Below are 19,617 nucleotides of genomic sequence, written 5' to 3'. Positions count from 1 at the left end.
CTTTGAAAAAAGTTTGGGCACCCCTGGTAAGGTTTATTTAATGCCAGCATCTCACTGGGGCAAAATCACAGATATGAAGGGGAGGATATGATTGATTTATTTGCAAATAAAAGTAACCCCCCCTCAAGCCCCACTCCCCTCTCCAAAGTTTATAAGTTAGTAAATGCATTTCCCTTTCATGCTACAATCTGGGTATGGTGGAAAATATACAGAAAGAATGGTAATTTGTGTGTTTTAAACAACTGAGAGCTATCCAGTTATAAAAATAATGGGAACTGTGTAAGTTCTGATGTGGCTGAGTGGTTTTTGCCTGGGGCTAACTGTGCTTCAGATATGTTGTTCTCTTTCTGTGGATTATTTGTAGATCTGCTCCGAAAGTGACTAATAGTCTTACGCCATGTGTAATATAGTAAAACACACCATTGAGAGTACCCTTTGAACATCATTTTTAAAAACCTTCTCTTAGTAAAAAAAACCCAAAATAATAACCAGCCTCTGGACACTTGCATCATAGCCATAACTTCCAGATAAGCAATTATAAACTTTGCTGCGTTTAGTATTACTGCTTTGCTATGCTTTGCAGAGCTACGTTTAACCTGGAAATGTTTCTAGTGTAGATTGCAGTTTAAAAGACTTCCAATTTAAAACTTAAATCTTTCTGAACTCCAATGTAGCTGTTATGTGTAACTCAACCTAGTAGAGACTAATGCAGTTTTCAGTGTTCAGACTACTTTTTGTATTGGTGGGGGATATTTTTGTTCTCCCGTCAGCCCCTGCTTTGTGTAGCATGATGAAGAGTTATAGGGAACGCAAAAGTTTACACACTGCTTTGTGACATTTTGATTTCTCCAGATAAAAATGTGGCCCAGTTGCAGATTTTTTAAAAGTATTTTTTTTCCTTATGGACTAACTCAGCTGTTTTGTTTGTTTTTTATTCAAATGTGGTCACAGTTCTCATTTTGTATTTTTTTGTTGTGAACTGCCCTGGAATCTTCAGATGAAGGGTGGTATACAAACTTTAATAATAATCTGGGCTGCAGAAGTGTTAAGTTGATGCTCATCAACCTTTGCACTACAAAATAATAATAATAATAATAATAATAATAATAATAATAATAATAATAATAATAAATTTTTATTTATATCCCGCCCTCCCCAGCCAAAGCCGGGCTCAGGGCGGCTAACAACAATCAAATAATCAAACAATCAAATAATCCAACATTCTAAAAACATTTCATTATAAAAATTAATTAAAATGAAATTGATGGCAACCGTTAAGCAAAATTCTGTGCAGGTTAGCAGAGGAGGCTTTAAGAATATGTGTTATTTGTGTTCTGGTGCCAGGATCACCTGAATGTTTGACTTACAGTTTTAAAGGTGGAGAGAGATAAAATACAAACAGAATTTTTGATCTGTTTGCCTGCTGCAGGATGAGCTTGTTTTCCTCTCACCTTCACAAGCAAAATGACAGGGTGTGCATGCTAACCAATTGAATACAGTGGTTGTTAGGATATTTCCGTTCCACCTTAAAAGGGAGCAGGATGTTTGTGTCATAGCCTGCGTATTTCCTGTTTCACAGGATGTTTCTGTTGTGTCTTTGCTTTCGTTTCTCTCTGTGTCGTAGACACTGAAGCAGGCAGTCATGTTTTTCTTTGTTCTGATCAACGCTGAATAAACTTGTAAATATGCTCTCCTGCTGTGCATCTTTCGCTGTGTGAATTCTGCTGATAGAGTGTGCACCAGCCCAAGAATGTGGCAAGCTATTTCTGAGGCTTCGTGTCACTAATTGCTGATACTGCGTGACTACGGGAGATCGATGGATCGTCCGGCAGCCAGCTTGGGGGCTATGATGGACTCTATCCCCCTGGCAGTATCCCAACAGTGGTACCTCGGGTTAAGAACTTAATTTGTTCTGGAAGTCCGTTCTTAACCTGAAGCACCACTTTAGCTAATGGGGCCTCCCACTGCCGCCGGAGCACGATTTCTGTTCTCACCCTGAAGTTCTTAACCCGAGGTACTATTTCTGGGTTAGCGGAGTCTGTAACCTGAAGCGTCTGTAACCCGAAGCGTCTGTAACCCGAGGTACCAGTGTAGTGGCTCAGCTGTCAATTCTACCCTCCGTTATGCTTTATGGAAATTGTACAAATTTTTTTAAAGAAGAAAAGAAATGCTAAGATGGCACATTCATGCAATTATCTGCCCATTTGCAGCATTGTTCGTTTCCTAAAAGGTTGTTATTGTGATGACCAATTGCATTCTGTGGATTGGGAGGAATTTTCGAGGGGACTCAATGGAACGGGGGAAGTAGTTGGTCAGCACCATGGACAGGCAGCTGCTTCTCCAAACTTGCAAAACCAATTCTCACCCCTGAACTTGACAGTAGCGACAATAGGCATCTTTAGGACTTAACACAGTGAGGATGCTTCCAGAGCAGTCCCACTGCCCTAAAAACATTGTATCTATTGTTAGCTTTAGAATTAACAACTGAGGTGCATCCTTTCAGAAAGGATGAGAGCACAGAAATCCCTGTGTTTATATTTTAGCAATGCTGTTCTCTTCCCTTTGTCAACTAAATTGATTAACTGTTGACTGCAACTCCAAAACAACGTTGCAGCTCCATCTCCTTGGTTGCTTTAATACTTCTTGAACATATATTGAGAAATAAACTGGGGCAAAGATTGTCTTCTGCTTTATGGTTAAAAAGTTTTATGGTTAAAAAGTACAGTGACTCGTTCATTTAAATCACTGTCATCACTGTTCGTTGTAATAATAATCTTGACTAATTACGCTCTCATTTCTTGTAACAGAAACCACATGTAACTTTGGGTGGAACTGTTCCTGGGTTTCATCGACCAATGCCTCTGGAAAACCTGACTGGTTCCTGTCTTCAGTTGTTGTTCTGACTTCTCAGGAGCACCAGCAGATTATAGAGAACAACTCATCAAACAGAAAACTAGAAGGTTGTCCATTTGTGCACAGCGCACGCATTTGTCGTTAACTGTCCTTGCCTTCTTTGACAAGGTTCTTTCTTAACTGGAGTCACTGTGGTATCCAGCACTATTCTCCAGATCACATACCATGGAGATGGGGAGGGGAAAGTTATGGATTAAAACACAAATTGATTTTTCATATGTATCTGTCATTGGCTCACAAAGATTGCAGAGGCGTGTGAAATGTTTTCCAAATGAGAACCCTCCATTCATTGCACAGCATCATGTGCTTAATGCTGTTAATATATTAAAATCATTACAATGAATACAAAAGACATATTGTAGGTTTTATATAGAGCCTCAGTTGTAGAGAACTGGCTCTTCGTTAGTTTGTGGCAGAAGAGGCTGAAGCTAACGGTCAGATTATATGTTACTAGCAGTAGTACAGTGGTACCTCGAGTTAAGTACTTAATTCGTTCCGGAGGTCCGTTCTTAACCTGAAACTGTTCTTAACCTGAAGCACCACTTTAGCTGATGGGGCCTCCTGCTGCTGCCGTGCCGCCGGAGCACGATTTCTGTTCTCATCCTGAAGCAAAGTTCTTAACCCGAGGTACTATTTCTGGGTTAGCGGAGTCTGTAACCTGAAGCGTCTGTAACCTGAAGTGTATGTAACCCGAGGTACCACTGTAGTGGGAATGACTTGGTTGCATGCCATTCCAATAACCAGATTCAGGAGCCTTATGGCCCAGTTCAAAGGTGTGGTTGTTGATTAACACCCAGTTATCACTACCTCCTCCCTCCTGGACAATGATCTGATAAGTAAGGAACCATGCTATTGCTCCCATTCATGAACTTAATCTGTTCCGGGAGTCCGTTCGACTCCTGAAACCGTTCAAAAACCAAGGCACGGCTTCCAGTTGGCTGCAGGAGCTTCCTGCACTCAAGCAGAAGCTGCGTCGGACATTTGGCTTCCGAAAAACGTTCACAAACCGGAACACTTACTTCCAGGTTTGCGGCGTTCGTGAGTAGATTTATTCGACAACTAAGCTGTTTGAGAACCAAGGTACGACTGTGTGGTTTTTCCATGGTCCAGAATACTTACTAGTCGTTTAGTTAGTTATTAAATATATATCCCACCCTTTTCATTATCCTTTCTCCATATGTCTTCCTCTTTCTTCCCTCTAACTTTCTTCCCTCATCCATTCTTTCATGCACTGTAATTTATAACTATGGTTGTTACTCATAACCGTCCCCCTCCTTTTTTTTTGCTGCAGGGGAAATTCTTCTCCTGAACACTAGCAGGATCTCAGACAGGTGCAAGTTCAGCCTCCGCAGCCCACTCCTGCCTTGGAGCTCAAGTTCCTGTCTCTTGGAGTTGGCCGTGCATTCACAAGGTGTCTCTCTAGGAGCACTCTCTGCTGAAATGAGATATGTGGACACTAATCAGAGTGTAGCCATTCATCTGCAAGAAAGACGTGAGCAGGATGCCTGGTAAGACTTGGTCTTGAAATTTATTAGATTTCCCCCCCAGGAGCTATTATATTTCTCGTATTAGAAACATTACTAATTATAATATACGTGAATATGCATATTAGCAATAAGTTAGTAGGGGGGAAAACTCTTACAAGCACAGGCATTCCCCACTTAGGCGCAATTGACTCACGCATGGCCATGTATATGTGCTGCACTGAGAAATAAATAAATAATTTGGTTCAAACCTGGAAATAGTGGGAGAAAGCTGGAGAATCCTCGTGGCTCACAAGGAGATCCTCCTTGGAGCCCGAAAAGGATGTCGGTGAGGACGGAGGAAGCCCCAAAGAGACCAGAGGTGCAGCGGGGCTTTGTTTAGGTTGCTCAGCCTCCCCGCCTAGCAGCTGATGTGTGGGAAAGCGCAGCAGCTGCAGCTTTCCCACACATCCTCCAGTCAGCTCCAGAGCTTCAATTCTAGTTGTGGATACTTTTGGATACAGTATTTTTGGTATGGATTGGAGAGCGGGCATTTAGAGGGTGCTCCCCATTTTACAAGAGTTCACTTATGCACATGGGGTCCTGGAAAGTAACTCCCATGAAAGGGAGGGTGGACGCCTGTATATTAAATCTCAAATATCACATTCCATTAAATGAGTTATACACCCTCTTCATGTTAGAGCTTTAGTCCTAACTTAGGATGAGCAAGCTTTCTGAAGTCTGATGCATAACTAGACTGGAGAAATCAGATTAATTATGGAGCCAGTTGCTTAAGATGAGGACCTTTATTTCCTGTCGGGTGTGTGCGAAGCACCAGCAGTCTCTGGGGGTGGCCTGGGTTCTTTTCATTCTTGCATTGTGCATCTGAAATGATGCCCAGATCCTTCCAAATCCAAACCCCCAATATAAAGTGCTACACGTTAGATAAAGAAAATAAGCTCTTTTCTGAAGAGCTACTCAGATCAAACCTACTCAGATCTTCAGAAATATTAGATAATTTTCTCTATTATGCTTATTAGTCATGAAATAATACACTAAAAATAATATGATTCCACCCCCCGACGTCATGAGCAAATCTTCATGACTTGTATCAGATTTCTGAAGAAAGGGTTAAATAATCCTGGACCAGGCCTAGCATAGTATTTTATATCCAAGGATGGCTCAGTAGTGATTCTTTTCAATATATGCATGCAAATAGGTTTTGTTGGAATCATTGTTTTATAATCTGAATTTTGGTTCCCAGAAAGAAAAAAAACTTCAGTTCATAAAACAGAATGTCAGGAAGTCGACTGGATTGTGCATTCTGAGAAATGCATGGTTATGATGTTTTATTGCATTTTCATATTTTGCTGGAAGCCATCCAGAATGGCTGGGGCAACCCAGTCAGCTGGGGTACATATAAATATTATTATTATTATCATCATCATCATCATCATCATCATAATTATTAATTCAGGATAACTCTCCTTGGATACCTTTCTCATCTAGGGATTGGGGGTGGGGCTTACATAGGTTAGCGGCTGCTTTTTACAGCCTGAATTTAGGGTATGGAAAGCAGCCCTCCTGCATGGCTTGGGGGAGCCAGTGAAACTCCCCGCATTGTATTGAGCTGGCTGACTTTTGGACAGACTCATTGGTTTGCAAAGTGGTAAGAATGACCCATGAAGGTATGACCCATCACCCCCAAATTCATTCAGACAGGAACCCAGCTCTGCGGCTTATACTCTTACTAAATGTTTTGCTCAAACTCATAACCACTTTGAGCTGAGTAGCTGTTGCTTTTGAAACATCCAGGATCCTGGATTTAGCTAGTGCTGCACTTTAGGAGACAGAGAGCACATGCAGGATTCCTGATATTATGAAACAGCTCGCGAATGACAATAGAAAAACCAGCAGCAGTCTCACAATGCATCTCGGACTCAGTTGGACTGAGAAATATGTTCAGTTTTTGTGTGTGCAATATGTTCCTGCACAACAACACCTTTCATCTATCAGCCTTATCTTGCATCTGCTTGAACTTCGTCTACAGCTCCAAACTCTCTCTTTCTTTTTTTTTACAGGCACGTTGCCCAGAAACCTGTTGAGCCTTATATAGCTGCTTAAATGTCTTAATTTAGAAGTGAAGTCGTATTAGCCCATTTAACAAGATGTGTTCTCCTGACATAAAATCGATAGTAAATGTAATGCCAGGCTGGTTTATCTGAATTACTGCTGCAACAATCCTTCTACTACTATGTATACAAAGGGCTTTGTTCTGGGTTCCATTAAGGAAATTAAATTGGCTCAGAAAAGTTCCTGTTTGGATCAAGCCTAGAAGGAGCCTTATTTATGGCATAGGGGGAAAGCTGCTTTAGTTAGATCAAGCCATTTGGGACCTCCCAAAATTCAGCTACATAATTTAATACCTGATTAGAGCTCCATGATAGTGCTAGGCTCTCTCTCTTTTCTCTCTCTCTCTCTCTCTCTTCTCTCTCTCTCTCTCTCTCTCTCTCTCTCTCTCTCTCTCTCTGTGTGTGTGTGTGTGTGTACATACACACTAGGGGCTGCAGCCCCTGCTCTGCTAGTCAACCCCACCTACCCCTTTGCCAACCAGATTTCCCTCACACCTGACCAATCTCCCCTCCCTCCACAGTTCACCCCGAGCCACAACCCCCTTTAAAGGATAATAATAATAATTTATTATTTGTACCCCACCCATCTGGCTGGGTTTCCCCAGCCACTCTGGGCGGCTTCCAGCAGAATATTAAAATACAATGATTCATCATTTTGTTAAACCACTATGTGAAGCGCCTTCCCCCCACTGCTGCAAGGAAGCATTGTAAGAGTCAAGCACCCAGGTGAGCTGTTCAGTGGAGGGCAGGAGGGACAGCTGGCCTGCCCGTGAGTCAGGATGAAGCGGTTACCTCAGGCAGTGGAAGTGCAGAAGGAAATGCCCCACCTGCCCCCACTGTTTCTGTCACTGGCAGAGCACCCCCTCTCGCTGGAAACATTCCAGCATGCAGCATTGTCTCTCGTCTTCCCTGCCCCTGAAAAGGTGAAGATAAGCACCAAAGCCTTGTTGAACGCTCCCCCCTTGCTAAGTTCGGCAAGGATGAGGGCATTGCGGCACAAGTAGATGTGGGGCATGGCATCAGGCTCCCGTTTCACCTCTAGCCCCAGACAGAGGGGGGGCCATATGGGCCACTTGGCCTGGGCCTCCGATTCCAAAGGGGGTCTCGGTCAGCATATTTATCTATATTTTCAATTTTGTCTTTATATGCAGATACGGTTCAAGCCTTGAAATAAAATTATTTGTCAGCATAACTTTTGTGAAAATTATTTATATACTTACTTATTTATAAGACTTCAATTATACCTGGGGGGGGAAAGGGGGGCACATTATCTACCTGGCCCAGGTCTCTGCCTGGCTCTGCAAGGCCCTGTTCACCTCAGGTAGCAAAACTGGATGGGCTGCCCCTGGTGTGAAACAATGGCTTAGCAAACAACTGTGTGAAGCACTTCCTTCCTACATTAAACATGCCAACAGGGAGGTTTAATAGAGGGAGGAAATGCTTCACACAGAAGATTGCCAAGCTGCTGTGTGAAGCTCCTTCCCTCCCTCCATTATACCTTGCTGTGGGCACATTTAATGCAGGGGAGGAAACATTTGACACAGCAACTTGATAAACCGCAGTGTGAGGCACCTTCACCTTCTGTGAAACAGCTTGCCTGGGCCACCTAATACCCACCCTGCTTCCTTGCTCACCTGCTTCCCTGCCTGGTGTTCATCACACTATAGTTGGGATGTCCACCTATTAGCAGCTGCACAAACTGCAGAGCCTGACGACAGGCTTACATTTTTATGTATATGCAAAGCTGCCTCTCACAATTTCATATTCTGGGCAATATGCTATACATATTACATTGTGGAGAAAAAGATATTACTAGATGCTGCTAGGGCTGACTAGATGTAGTGTTGTGATTGCACATCAGACATAATGTACTCATGATTCAATTTTGAAGGCAGCTTGGATGCTGCGCGACAATTTGCAGTGTCAGTAATGAGGAGTGACTCAGTGCTGCAGGTTTCTGGCTACTGTGTTACACCATGACACAAGTGATGCAATGATGAATCAGAACTGGTAGGCTGGGCAATGTGCAAAAGCAAAAAATGTGTTGGCATTTAAGTAATGAAAGATCAAGTATGCATATGTATATGTAACCGGTATAATTTGAAGTGTAAAAGGTTGGGCAAGATTTAAAGCTGAGAACAATATCACAAATATGTCATGGGCTGCATATATACTATTCCATCCATAGCACACAAAAAAGTATTTTTTCTCAATCTGGAATCATTCACGATGAAGCTCAACATGCTGCTTTCATTCTAGATTGAGTCTAGATCCTGCCATCAATAAATGTGGGTGTGGTTACTTGATAGACATTTGAGAACCCTCCACTTGCTTAGGTTATCCTTAAATTTGTAGCAGTTCTTTCTCCCACTGGGAAAAATCTCAGCCATTGTTATTTTTATGAAATCTGCTAAGCTTAACTTGTTGATGGCTTTGAGTTCTTCTTACCTGATGGGTACTGTTATATAGTTATTCCAGCAAAATATTTTAAACAGTGATCAACTTGGATTGTTTCAGCAGCCTTGGATCTACCAACAGACCCCAATCTACCTTCTTCCCAACCCTGAAGTGTGTGAATTACTTTGACTACTCCAAAATGCCACATTAATGTGAAGCCTTATTTAATCATGACAACTCCTTTGATTTTTACAGGGTGAAGTGGAAAGTGCTCATCGGTTCAGTTGGAGAAATGGAAAGGCCCTTTGAGATCACTTTGCTGTATTCAAGCTGTGAAGAAAAGAGTTCTGGGCTTTTGGCACTGGGCTCTTTGCATCTCAGAAATTGCTTTCATGGTATGCCTTATATTGCCATTCAGCTCTGGAAAGTCAGGATATTTGCTTTGCATAATCACAAAAGCCCAGGGCTAGCAATGCTTCCAGCATGAGACTCAACAGCAAGCAGTAGAGTAAATACCTTTGGAATATGAGGATCCCTTAAAAACAAACTTTTTCTTAAATAAATGTTATGTAAAAAAATACACTCGGGTTCTCTCTTTAAAAGTTTTTAAATTGGACTAAAAATGTCCATCTATCATAATGGTGCAGTCACTACATAAATATCTAAGCAGATACATATGCACTTCTTACATTAAATCACTCATAGGCATCATTTTAGGGTCAAAGCAGTGTTTAAATTTTAAACCACCACACTCAATAAATATAGGGCCACCAAACATGATTTTATTGCACTAACTTCAGAATATCATAAATGCATTTTTGTTCATTATATTTTGTAAATGATTTTTATTGCCCTTCTCAAACTCCTTTCCTGCTTTTTTTTTAATATCAATAATGTAAGGGATTAATTCTTCTTGCATGTCAGGTGCTTTAACATACTTAGGCTAGAGAAATAATTAGTGAAAAATATACAAAGGGAAAAGAAACTTAAACGATTTAAGCCATACTGGATAATTTATTAACATGCCTTCGAATTGGAGTATAATGCAAATACAAAGATATATGGTGGCAGGATGAAGGGAGACTTGAAAAAGAGGGCAATAAATTTTGCCTATTGATAACCAAACTGCCGCCCCCAAGAAAACCTAATCCTGGAAAGCAGCGGTAAATCCAGTGCCTGCAAAGGTCACATCTGTGCTTTCTGGACACTGGACTTCTAAGACTGACTTATTTTCTGAATCTTAAATAATTTGCTGTCTGTCCAAAAGAATGTCTTCCACATGACTTACAATGGAGAAATAGAAAGCTACAGGACAGCTCTTAAGCAATGGGAAGAAAGTTCTGCAGCTTTCTGACACTTTGGGGTTTGCATGTCTCTCATTGTTTTGATACTATACTACACTACACTGAAATGTCTAATTGCTTCTTTGATGGTCCTTGAATCTTTCTGCCACACTTGCTCTCCTCTCCTGCAACACCAGTGTGGCGCACCACACCCTTTGAGAACCACAGCATTAAGTGATTGCTTCCATGTGTGAACCAGTCGTCACAGTTTAATTACTCCTGGCAGAGCTTTTCAATGACTTCTCAAACTAATTTAAATCCTGTTCAGATTTGGTGCAGAGGATGGCAAAAGTATAATATGTCCTGGTATTTGTTTGTCATCAATATTAGATCTGTCTGTTGTCATGGATATATTTATTGATGGTGTTTCAGTAGCCTGGGAGAGAGCCATACCCCCGCAAATCCATGCCTAAAATTCAGGCCCACTCCTTTCTGTAGATTTACTTTAGCAACCAAGCAACAATTTTATTATTATTATTGATTAAATTTGTATACCGCCCTATACCCGCAGATCTTAGGGCAGTTCACAACATAAAAGCTACCCTTTTATATGTAAAAAATAAACTCTGCCTCTAGATATATACATCTTTGGAGATCTTGATGTAGTCAAAAGATGGGATATCAGTATTTAAAATAAAATAAAGAATTCTTAACTGATCAGTTCATGCTGCTTTCAAGAACTCACTCTTCTGTTTATTGCTCGCTGTATCTTCACCATCTTCTTCCATACTCTTGTGACCAAGGGGGAAAGGAGCTCATAATGGAGCTATTATGTTTTAAATCTAGGTATTGTTCTTTGATGCTCGGATGTATGTTTTTTCCTTCCCTTCAGACAAAGGAGTTCCACATATTTCCCAATACGAGAAGGGTTCTGCCGCCCTGTGCCCACAAGAGGGCTGTGTCAGCAAACTTCAGGTCTGTGATTTCAGTACCAGTTGCCCCATGGAAGAAGAAGGTGGATCCATCTGTGGTGAATATCAATCTATTTCCCTTACACTTTTCTGTCCATGGCTTCCTACTTGCCAGCTTGATTGCATGAATATTTTGAGGTCACTTGCTCACTCCTGTCTTATGGGTCCCCTAAAGCAGCGGTTGCTTGACTTGGTCCCCTCAGATCATGCAACCACAAGTTCACAGAGTAGCTGAAATCCTCCCTGCCTCACAAAACAGCCCTTATATCCAGTGCCAGAGCATTTCTCCCCAGCAACGTGTCATGAGGTTGCTCAGGTCCAATTGGTCCTAGCTTCCTCCTGCCAGGACCCTGGAGATTAGGCTATTGATTCCTGATCAGGTGATCTGATGCTGGCTTCCCCTACCACAGTGATAGTAATCAAGACCACTCAGCTATGGTTTTTAAAAGTTATATTATTGTGGTCACGAAATGTATTTAATATTTTTGTTTGGTTGTAATCTGCCTTGTGGGGGCGGGGCTTGCCTAATGCAAGACAGTGGTATATAATGAAAATTATTATTTATACCATCGCCATTAAGGGGAGGTATCATGGCACTGTACACTGAATGAGATGACATGAAAGCATACATAACTCTTGGTGGAATTGTTTCCCATGGTTGCTATTCTTTTCTAACCAGACTCAACAAGAGAAGGCATAGTTAATTAACTGGTACTCACCCTGTTTCTCTTACTGAGATTTATGTTTTCCTTCCTACCACCAATCTTTTTCTTGCAGACCATCTACCGGAAGGGGCACATTGTTCTTTTGAGGAAGGTCCCTGTGGCTGGACATTGGGTGGCAATGTGAATTTTTCATGGTCTGTTCATGGCTTTTCAAAGAAGCAGGAAGACCCGTTTGGAGCGTCTGCCTTACACGCTACTGGAGGTTTGTTCCATATCTGCCATTTTCCAGTTTAGCCCAGAGCACAAGGTTCTTCTAAAGAAGTATCAATAGAGGGACACTTAGCCCCTGCCTTGAGAGAGCGCACATCAACCCATGAGAGACATGCACATCTCCCTTAAGCTGCGAAACCCCAAAGTGTCAGGAGAAGTGTGAATTAATCACATTTTTTCTGTTGACAGTTCTTCACAACATGTAAAGTAGCTCATTGCTTTCAGCAGAAATATTTCAAGACATTTGAGCAACTGTGTGTGTGTGTGTGTGTGTGTGTGTGTGTGTGTGTAAGTGTGTAAATGAAGGATCAAGAGCCGCATAAAAGACCATTAGTGTGCAACAAGTGGGGGACTGCAAGGATTTTGGGAGAAGCTTCCCACTCTTCCAAATAAATTGCTGTAGAGATGTGATGGTGCTAAAGAGGTATGCCCCAAATCTTTCTCTCTTTTTTCTTCTTCTTTTCTTTCTCTTTTCTTCATGCTGTCTAGAAAAGTTCCTTTCCTTTCTTTTTGAAGAGTTAAATACTCTCCCCCCTTAAACACACCCTTCTCTGTTGGCTTCTCCAGTTTCCACCTTTCCTTTTATCACTGATGCTCCCCCCCCCCCAAATGTTCTGTTCTTGTGGACACTGCAGCCCTCTTCATTCAGCAGGGTTACTGAGTAAGAGTTGTCTCCCTGCACTCAATACTTTTAAAATTGCAAAGTAGCATTCTTTGCAGGGGTTTGGACTAGATGGCCCTACAAACCCTACAATTCTGTGATTCTGCATACCTGAGACATTCCCTGACTATATAGCAACTTTTCTCTTGGGACTGTTTTACCGTCCTACTGGTTGATATGGGGCTACCAAGTTTGTTGTGAAATGATAGATGCACAATGGATTTCCTTTTAGAAGATGAAGTGGAATGTTAAGGTTTAAAAAGCTCCAGAATACCATGAAATAAATCTCAAGCTGCAATTAAAAAAAAGAAAAAAGCTTGAATAATGCAGATTACTCAAGATAGATGAGATTATTCAATTTCTTATTGTATCAATTTATTTTTATTTATTCTTATTGTATGCAATTTATTTTCCAGGTCACTTTTTGTATCTGCGTGTAGACAGCGAGCACACAGATGGCGTTGCCTGGGAATATAGTCCTAGACTCCCAGTTAGTCTTGCAAATGGAGCCTCCCAGGTATGTTTCCCTTTATCCTTCTTCAATTAATCTGCACTTTGAGGGAACTTTTAATGACACAAACCCCTTTCTTTTCTTTTCTTTTCTTTTTTCTTTTTTAAAAATATTTGTTTTATTAAATTAAAACTGGGTGTGATGGTTCTATCTGGAGCCCATTTCATCCGTGATGGAAGCCATGATGTCCTCATTCTGCACAACCAGCTACACCTACTGACCTGATACATAAACATTGTTTTTGAGGGGTTTTCATACTTGGCTACACCTGGTAGGGAAAGTAAGCTAATCCCTGAGTAAGTCCTGAGTAATTTGCATGTGGTAGGAAATTTTTAAAAATTATAATTTCAAACTCAGAAAGATAGATAGTCCTCTCAACATATACTTTCCTTCACTTCCTCTGTGTGGCTGCAGCCAGGGTACACAGCATGAGTGTGGGATTCCATATTCTTCATACTTCCTAACCCACCGCCAGGAATTTGAATAATCATGCCAGCTTATACATTACTTCCTCCATGCATCTGTGGCAATAGGACCACTGTGTATCAGGAATTTTAGTATATATGAACCTACCCCATCATCTTCAAATATGTGTCAGAAAGAGCCTCCTTGACAGCTGCTCTCTGTCTCCTCATTTTGTCATCAAATTCCTCTTTAGCTCCAGTTCTCAGCCTACGTTTTTGGCAATTACAATGGCACCATCTCACTCATTGTCCAAGAAGAAGGAGACAGAATTGGTGACACGTTGCTGTTGTGGGAAAGAACAGGGAGCTGGAGTGATCACTGGTATCTTATAACCTTGGAAATGCCAAGACTTCAAAACTAGTAAGCACAACATCAGTGGTATTCTTCACTAATAGAGCATAAAATGATATATAGATAATATTGTACCATCAGTACGCATGACACTTGATAGTCATAACAAAAAGACAGGTTCCTGCCCTGTAAAGGTTGCAATCTGTTCGACTTCTGAGGTACGACTGTACTGGTGAAGTTATTCTGAGCATACAAACTTTAGGCTTGTAAAAGCCTGATTCAGATTAAAGTTCCTGAATTCTTCTCCATCTCAGATCAAAATTCCTTGAGTATCCTTATGGAAGAAATCTACACAACCACCATTCCCTCCATCCCATAGTTCAAGCCTGAGTGTAGTTGCCTCTGTAGCCCAAATGGCACTACTTTTATGCGCAAGAGGGGAGGTATCGGGGTGCTTGGAGAAGCACCCAATTTGGCAGAAGTAGAAAAATAATTGGGAGGTATCGTGTTGAGGGATGAATCCCAAACAGCCAAATGAGAACTGTGTGCATTCAGCGGTCACAGAATGTTGAGGATGAAAACCAGAGGAAGGAGAAATGGAATGGTGTTTCCTGGAGGAGGGCATGGCTGTGAAACACTCTTCACCTGAAGCTCCAAGATAAAACAAACCTACCGTATTTTTCGCTCTATAAGACGCACCAGACCACAAGACGCACCTAGTTTTTGGAGGAGGAAAACAAGAAAAAAAATATTCTGAATCTCAGAAGCCAGAACAGCAAGAGGGATCACTGCACAGTGAAAGCAGCAATCCCTCTTGCTGTTCTGGCTTCTGGGATAGCTGCGCAGCCTGCATTCGCTCCATAAGACGCGCACACATTTCCCCTTACTTTTTAGGAGGGGAAAAGTGAGTCTTATAGAGCAAAAAATACGGTAATCATTTCCTGGAAGCACTGTAAGGCCTGCATGTCTGAGCTGACATTAAATGGCCTGGACCAGGACAATATGGCATGTTACATAGTGTTTTATATAAGGGCTTTGCCAATTTTTCACCCCTAAAAGAATTGGAGCGCAGAGAGGGCATGTGCCCCCACAAGCCATATTGTTTTTTTCAGTTTCTCTGTGTCTATGAGGTGTTCCTGTTTTCCCTATTGCTACTACTCTGCAGTGCCACTTTTGAAAAAGCATCTTAACCCCCCACAGCATTATGCCAGCTATTTGGGGGACATGTTTAGCTTTGTTTTCTTTGGGGGGTGTAGCATGGCACCATGGATCCAGAAGGTGTAGCTATGTGAAGGAAAGAAAGGCCCCTTTAGATGTCCTCACTCTGAAGCAGAGAGGGAAGGAACGCACTCCCACTGCCATGGCAACCAGAGTCATGCTCTCTGTCAGCTGATTATTATCACTGGCTCTCATTGGTCTAATTCCCAATGAAGGGGTACATTCCAAGGCAGTAGCAACATGTTACCTCTTCCTCTTGACTTCCAGCACCATACTTTTGTCCCCCTTTAATGCTACCTCATCACCCAAAAGTGAGAATGCTTTTTCTCTGGGAATTAAAATGTTGAGTGAAAATGTTTGGCCCCTGGTTTGGTTCAGCTGTTGTATAGTTCAGTGTTGCTGTTTTTCCTATTTTGGTATTTGTAATGTTGATAATTTTATAAGGAGCCCTGAACTGTAGAGATTGAAGAAAAGGGGGAGGTCCCAATCCTAGTCTCCCCCAGCCCCCACAAAAAATCCTTTCCAATGCCTGCTGACCATTGAAGCGTGAGATTAAAACCCCATCGTAAAGCACCTTTCATAAATATATTCAATCATATTAAGATATGCTTCTTGATCTTGCATTTTAATCTATTACTTGTTAGATGTTCTGGCTTGTCAGATTTTATTTATGGACCGCTTTTTCACAGATGAAGTCCTAGCATGTTGGCCTTGCTGAGCTTCACTCTAATTTGAATATTTTTAGATCTCCCCAATCTGTTTAGAACAAGACTGTTTCCTAGCTGAATAAGACATTAAGTAGCACTTGCTCTTCCCAATATACAATTTTCTCTCATAAATCACACTGGATTTCATCATCACCAGCAGATAATTTCCTGGTGTGACATGTACTTTTCATATTCTCCCAGAGTACTATATTCTTATGGATTTATGTTTAGTTACAATTCTTTAAAACAAAAACAAAAACTGCTCAGCTTTATCTTTTAGGAATGGAACCTATTTTTAGCCATCCTGAATTAGCAGATTGTGCAATGATGTTTTTATTCAATGCATTAGCAAGAGAATGTGTGGCTCATGTGTTAAGACTACGGCTGCTGCTGCTGCTGCTGCTCTTTAGCAGCTATTGAATCCCAACCGTGTGTTAATTAGAATTACTTCAAATGTGAACATGTTAGAGTGCTAATACTAAGACTTTTTTAGGGATGGCTCCTTGACTGATCTGATAACTGTTAACCATTAGTTTGGGGTAGGAAAATTCAGGGCTCTGTGAAGTTTTATATTCAGTTAAATTTTCTGAGGCTTAGTTTACTTACTGCTTTATTGTTCTGCTTGGGACTTATGGAATGCAGCAATGTATGAAACATGCTTAATTTTTCAGTAATACTGATTATTTCTAGTTTGTGTTTCTATTATTTCTGTTTGCAAGTTGCTTGTTGTCATACAATGTCATACAATGTTTGATAACCCTGCTTTCTTGTTTGCAAAATCAATTCAGGTGTTTATTTTAATATATATATATATTCTCTTTGTCTTCTTCTCCAAACATCTTCTTTGGTAAACAGCTTTCGGTTGCAGATCCGGGCCACTTGGGGTTGGAATTCGCAAGCTGACATTGCAGTCGACAATATTACATTTGGTCTAGACTGTTCCTCTAATGGTGAGTTACTTCTAATTAAGGTAGCTCCAAATAGGCAGACAACATATTAAGCAATACAAGGACTGTGTGTTATGTTCTTGTTGCAGAAGAGCAAGTTATTTGATTGTGTCTGTGTATCACTTCCTCCTGGTGACTCTTCCTTTATTGTAGCCTCTGTGGAACATCCTTCAAGGCAGTAAATGTGTAAGTCTTTGCTGCTCGGGGACCAAATGCCTTCCCTGATGCAAATATTAGCTCACGTTCACAGCCCTGAGACAAAGTATTGTGTTTTGGGGCTGGGGAAACGAGATTCTTCTCGCAGCTACCTCATCTGGTGTTATCACAACTGTTTTGTTGAATGTGGTAGTATGGGAAGCACAGTTCTTCCACACCTCCCTCCTTGTACCCTTTTCTGAAAGAGGTACAGAAAGGAACAATAAGTTCTGCTCTCATTCCAGACAAGCGTAACAGCCTTTCAGTGGCAGAGCTTCATGCTCCGGCACGGGGGGCAGAGAGCAGGCGGGGGCGGGGCTGGCGTGCGTCCCGGGGCGGGGCACGCCTCCTGGGGGCGGGGCGCCCAGCGCAGGTGGGGGGAACAGCCACGATGGAACCCCACCAGGATTGCGCTGCACTCCTCTTCCTCCGCCAGTGCAGCCTTTGCCGTCTATGAGGGAAGAGCGACAGATTCTTTTTCAATCAGTAATCAATAACATTGGCATGTTATCAGTTGACGTAGAAAGAACAATCCTGACTTTCAGCATTTCACTAATTAAAGTTGGTACACTTTTATCCACTTGCAACACATGGTGATTCTTAGGCTGCATGCACACAACATTTCGTTCTGGAATCAATGGAGAGTGAATACTGGTTTCTTCTGTATAGTCCACACTCAGTCTGGATCTAGATTTTGCACTGTAGAAACTGGTTTCATTCCAAAAATAAAAGCCCGCTGTAGATTGTAGATTGATTCTGCATTCCCGTGTAGTGTGCCCATTTTGGGCATGTGGGGTATGTCCACAACTGCCCAATGAGATATACCAAGATTGCTATCACCACATCCTTCTTTATTCAGCTGGGGCATGTGCAGGGAGGAAAAGCTGGGGCATCAAGGGGAGGATTTCACATGTGTGTCAAATTACCACATCCACCCTTGTGGACAGCAGGCTCTAAAATCAAACTAGATTAAAAGCAGCACGTTGAAAACAAGCATGACTGATTATAGATTAAGAAAAACTACATTTTTGTGCTATAATTAGGTTAGTGTGTACACAGCCTTACACAGGGGTCAGCAAACTTTTTTAGCAGGGGGCCAGTCCACTGTCCCTCAGACCTTGTGGAGGGCCGGACTATATGGGGGGGGGGGAATGAACGAATTCCTGTGCCCCACAAATAACCCAGAGATGCATTTTAAATAAAAGCACACATTCTACTCATGTAAAAACACCAGGCAGGCATCACAAATAACCCAGAGATGCATTTTAAATAAAAGGACATGTTCTACTCATGTAAAAACACGCTGATTCCTGGACCGTTGGCAGGCTGGATTTAGAAGGCGATTGGGCTGGATCTGGACTCCGGGCCTTAGTTTGCCTACCCATGGCTTTACACTTTGGACGTGCCTCCCCACACAGTCACTCTAGTAGACATGCTAGAAGTTCTTCTCTGCCTACCCTACATTGTATTCGGTTAGGTCTTGCGGTAGCCAGTCATCTTGCCCTATACTGTAACACCTTTTTAACACCTTTAGCATGTTTAATATGATAATGCTGCAGAAGGAGGTGATGGAAAGGAAACAGTGCACCAGTATTTTGTGTCGATATGCATGCAGTGACTTGCATGTGGACTGTTCATTTATTCAGTTAAAACATTTGTGTCCTGATGCTTTTCCTTTGTTTATTTTTTCAAAAAAATTCTATGCCACTTTAAATTTCTAAAAAAAGACCCCTCTAACAACCCGCTTTAAACTATCAAACACGTCTTAAAATGGAACAGAATGTCAGAATGAAACGCTGCAATGTGCAAACAAAAATACAATAGGGATCCGCATATAAAAAGAAGCTAAGGGTGGCTAACAGTGGATTAAAACAAATAAACTCAACTCTTTAAAATTATTAAAACATGAATAAGATCCATATGCAGTCATTAAAACAATTAAGCATTCTGACAATAAAGCAATTAAAGGCAGCCATTTAAAATGCAAATTACACCCCATCAATCTTTATTACGGTCAAAGACCAGACAACAAAAGATTTGTAAAACTGTTTGCAAACAGTGAAGGGCATTACAATATTCACAGCTAAAAGTTCTTTTGCACAAGAAGAATTTAAACATCCTATGGAAGGCCATTAAAAATGTCATTAAATGAGGGGGCTCCAGGGCATTGGTCCCAGCTAAGTACATTTTTGAAGACGCTCAGAAGGGCCTATGATTAAGATCTTAGCAGTGGCCAGGCTTTTATGGAAGTAGATCAGGAGTAGGCAACCTAAGGCCCGGGGGCCAGATGCGGCCCAATTGCCTTCTCAGTCTGGTCCATGGATGGTCCGGGAATCAGCATGTTTTTACATGAGTAGAATGTGTCCTTTTATTTAAAATGCATCTCTAGGTTATTTGTGGGGCATAGGAATCCGTTCAGTTTTTTCCTTCAAAATATAGTCCAGCCCACCACATGGTCTGAGGGACGCTGGACCGGCCCATGGCTGAAAAAGGTTGCTGACCCCTGAAGTAGATGGTCCTTTAGCTAT

At 41.6% G+C, this 19,617-nt stretch overlaps 1 protein-coding gene across 2 annotated transcripts in view; it reads left to right on the top strand.

Moving 5' to 3' along the window:
• Positions 1-19,617, top strand: part of LTK (leukocyte receptor tyrosine kinase) — a 98,437-nt gene that overhangs the window by 38,923 nt on the left and 39,897 nt on the right. For both annotated transcript variants that reach the window (XM_053383212.1, XM_053383203.1), the window contains 8 exons: positions 2,808-2,960; positions 4,205-4,421; positions 9,161-9,300; positions 11,081-11,218; positions 11,937-12,086; positions 13,172-13,272; positions 13,925-14,091; positions 16,803-16,897. In XM_053383212.1, coding sequence (XP_053239187.1) covers positions 2,808-2,960; positions 4,205-4,421; positions 9,161-9,300; positions 11,081-11,218; positions 11,937-12,086; positions 13,172-13,272; positions 13,925-14,091; positions 16,803-16,897 — 1,161 coding nt within the window. The remainder of the gene's footprint in view (positions 1-2,807; positions 2,961-4,204; positions 4,422-9,160; positions 9,301-11,080; positions 11,219-11,936; positions 12,087-13,171; positions 13,273-13,924; positions 14,092-16,802; positions 16,898-19,617) is intronic.

The sequence above is a fragment of the Podarcis raffonei genome, chromosome 1 (genome assembly GCF_027172205.1).
Source record: "Podarcis raffonei isolate rPodRaf1 chromosome 1, rPodRaf1.pri, whole genome shotgun sequence".
NCBI lineage: Eukaryota > Metazoa > Chordata > Lepidosauria > Squamata > Lacertidae > Podarcis > Podarcis raffonei.
Note: the sequence above shows the minus strand (reverse complement) of the source record. Positions and strands in the feature narration are given on the sequence as shown.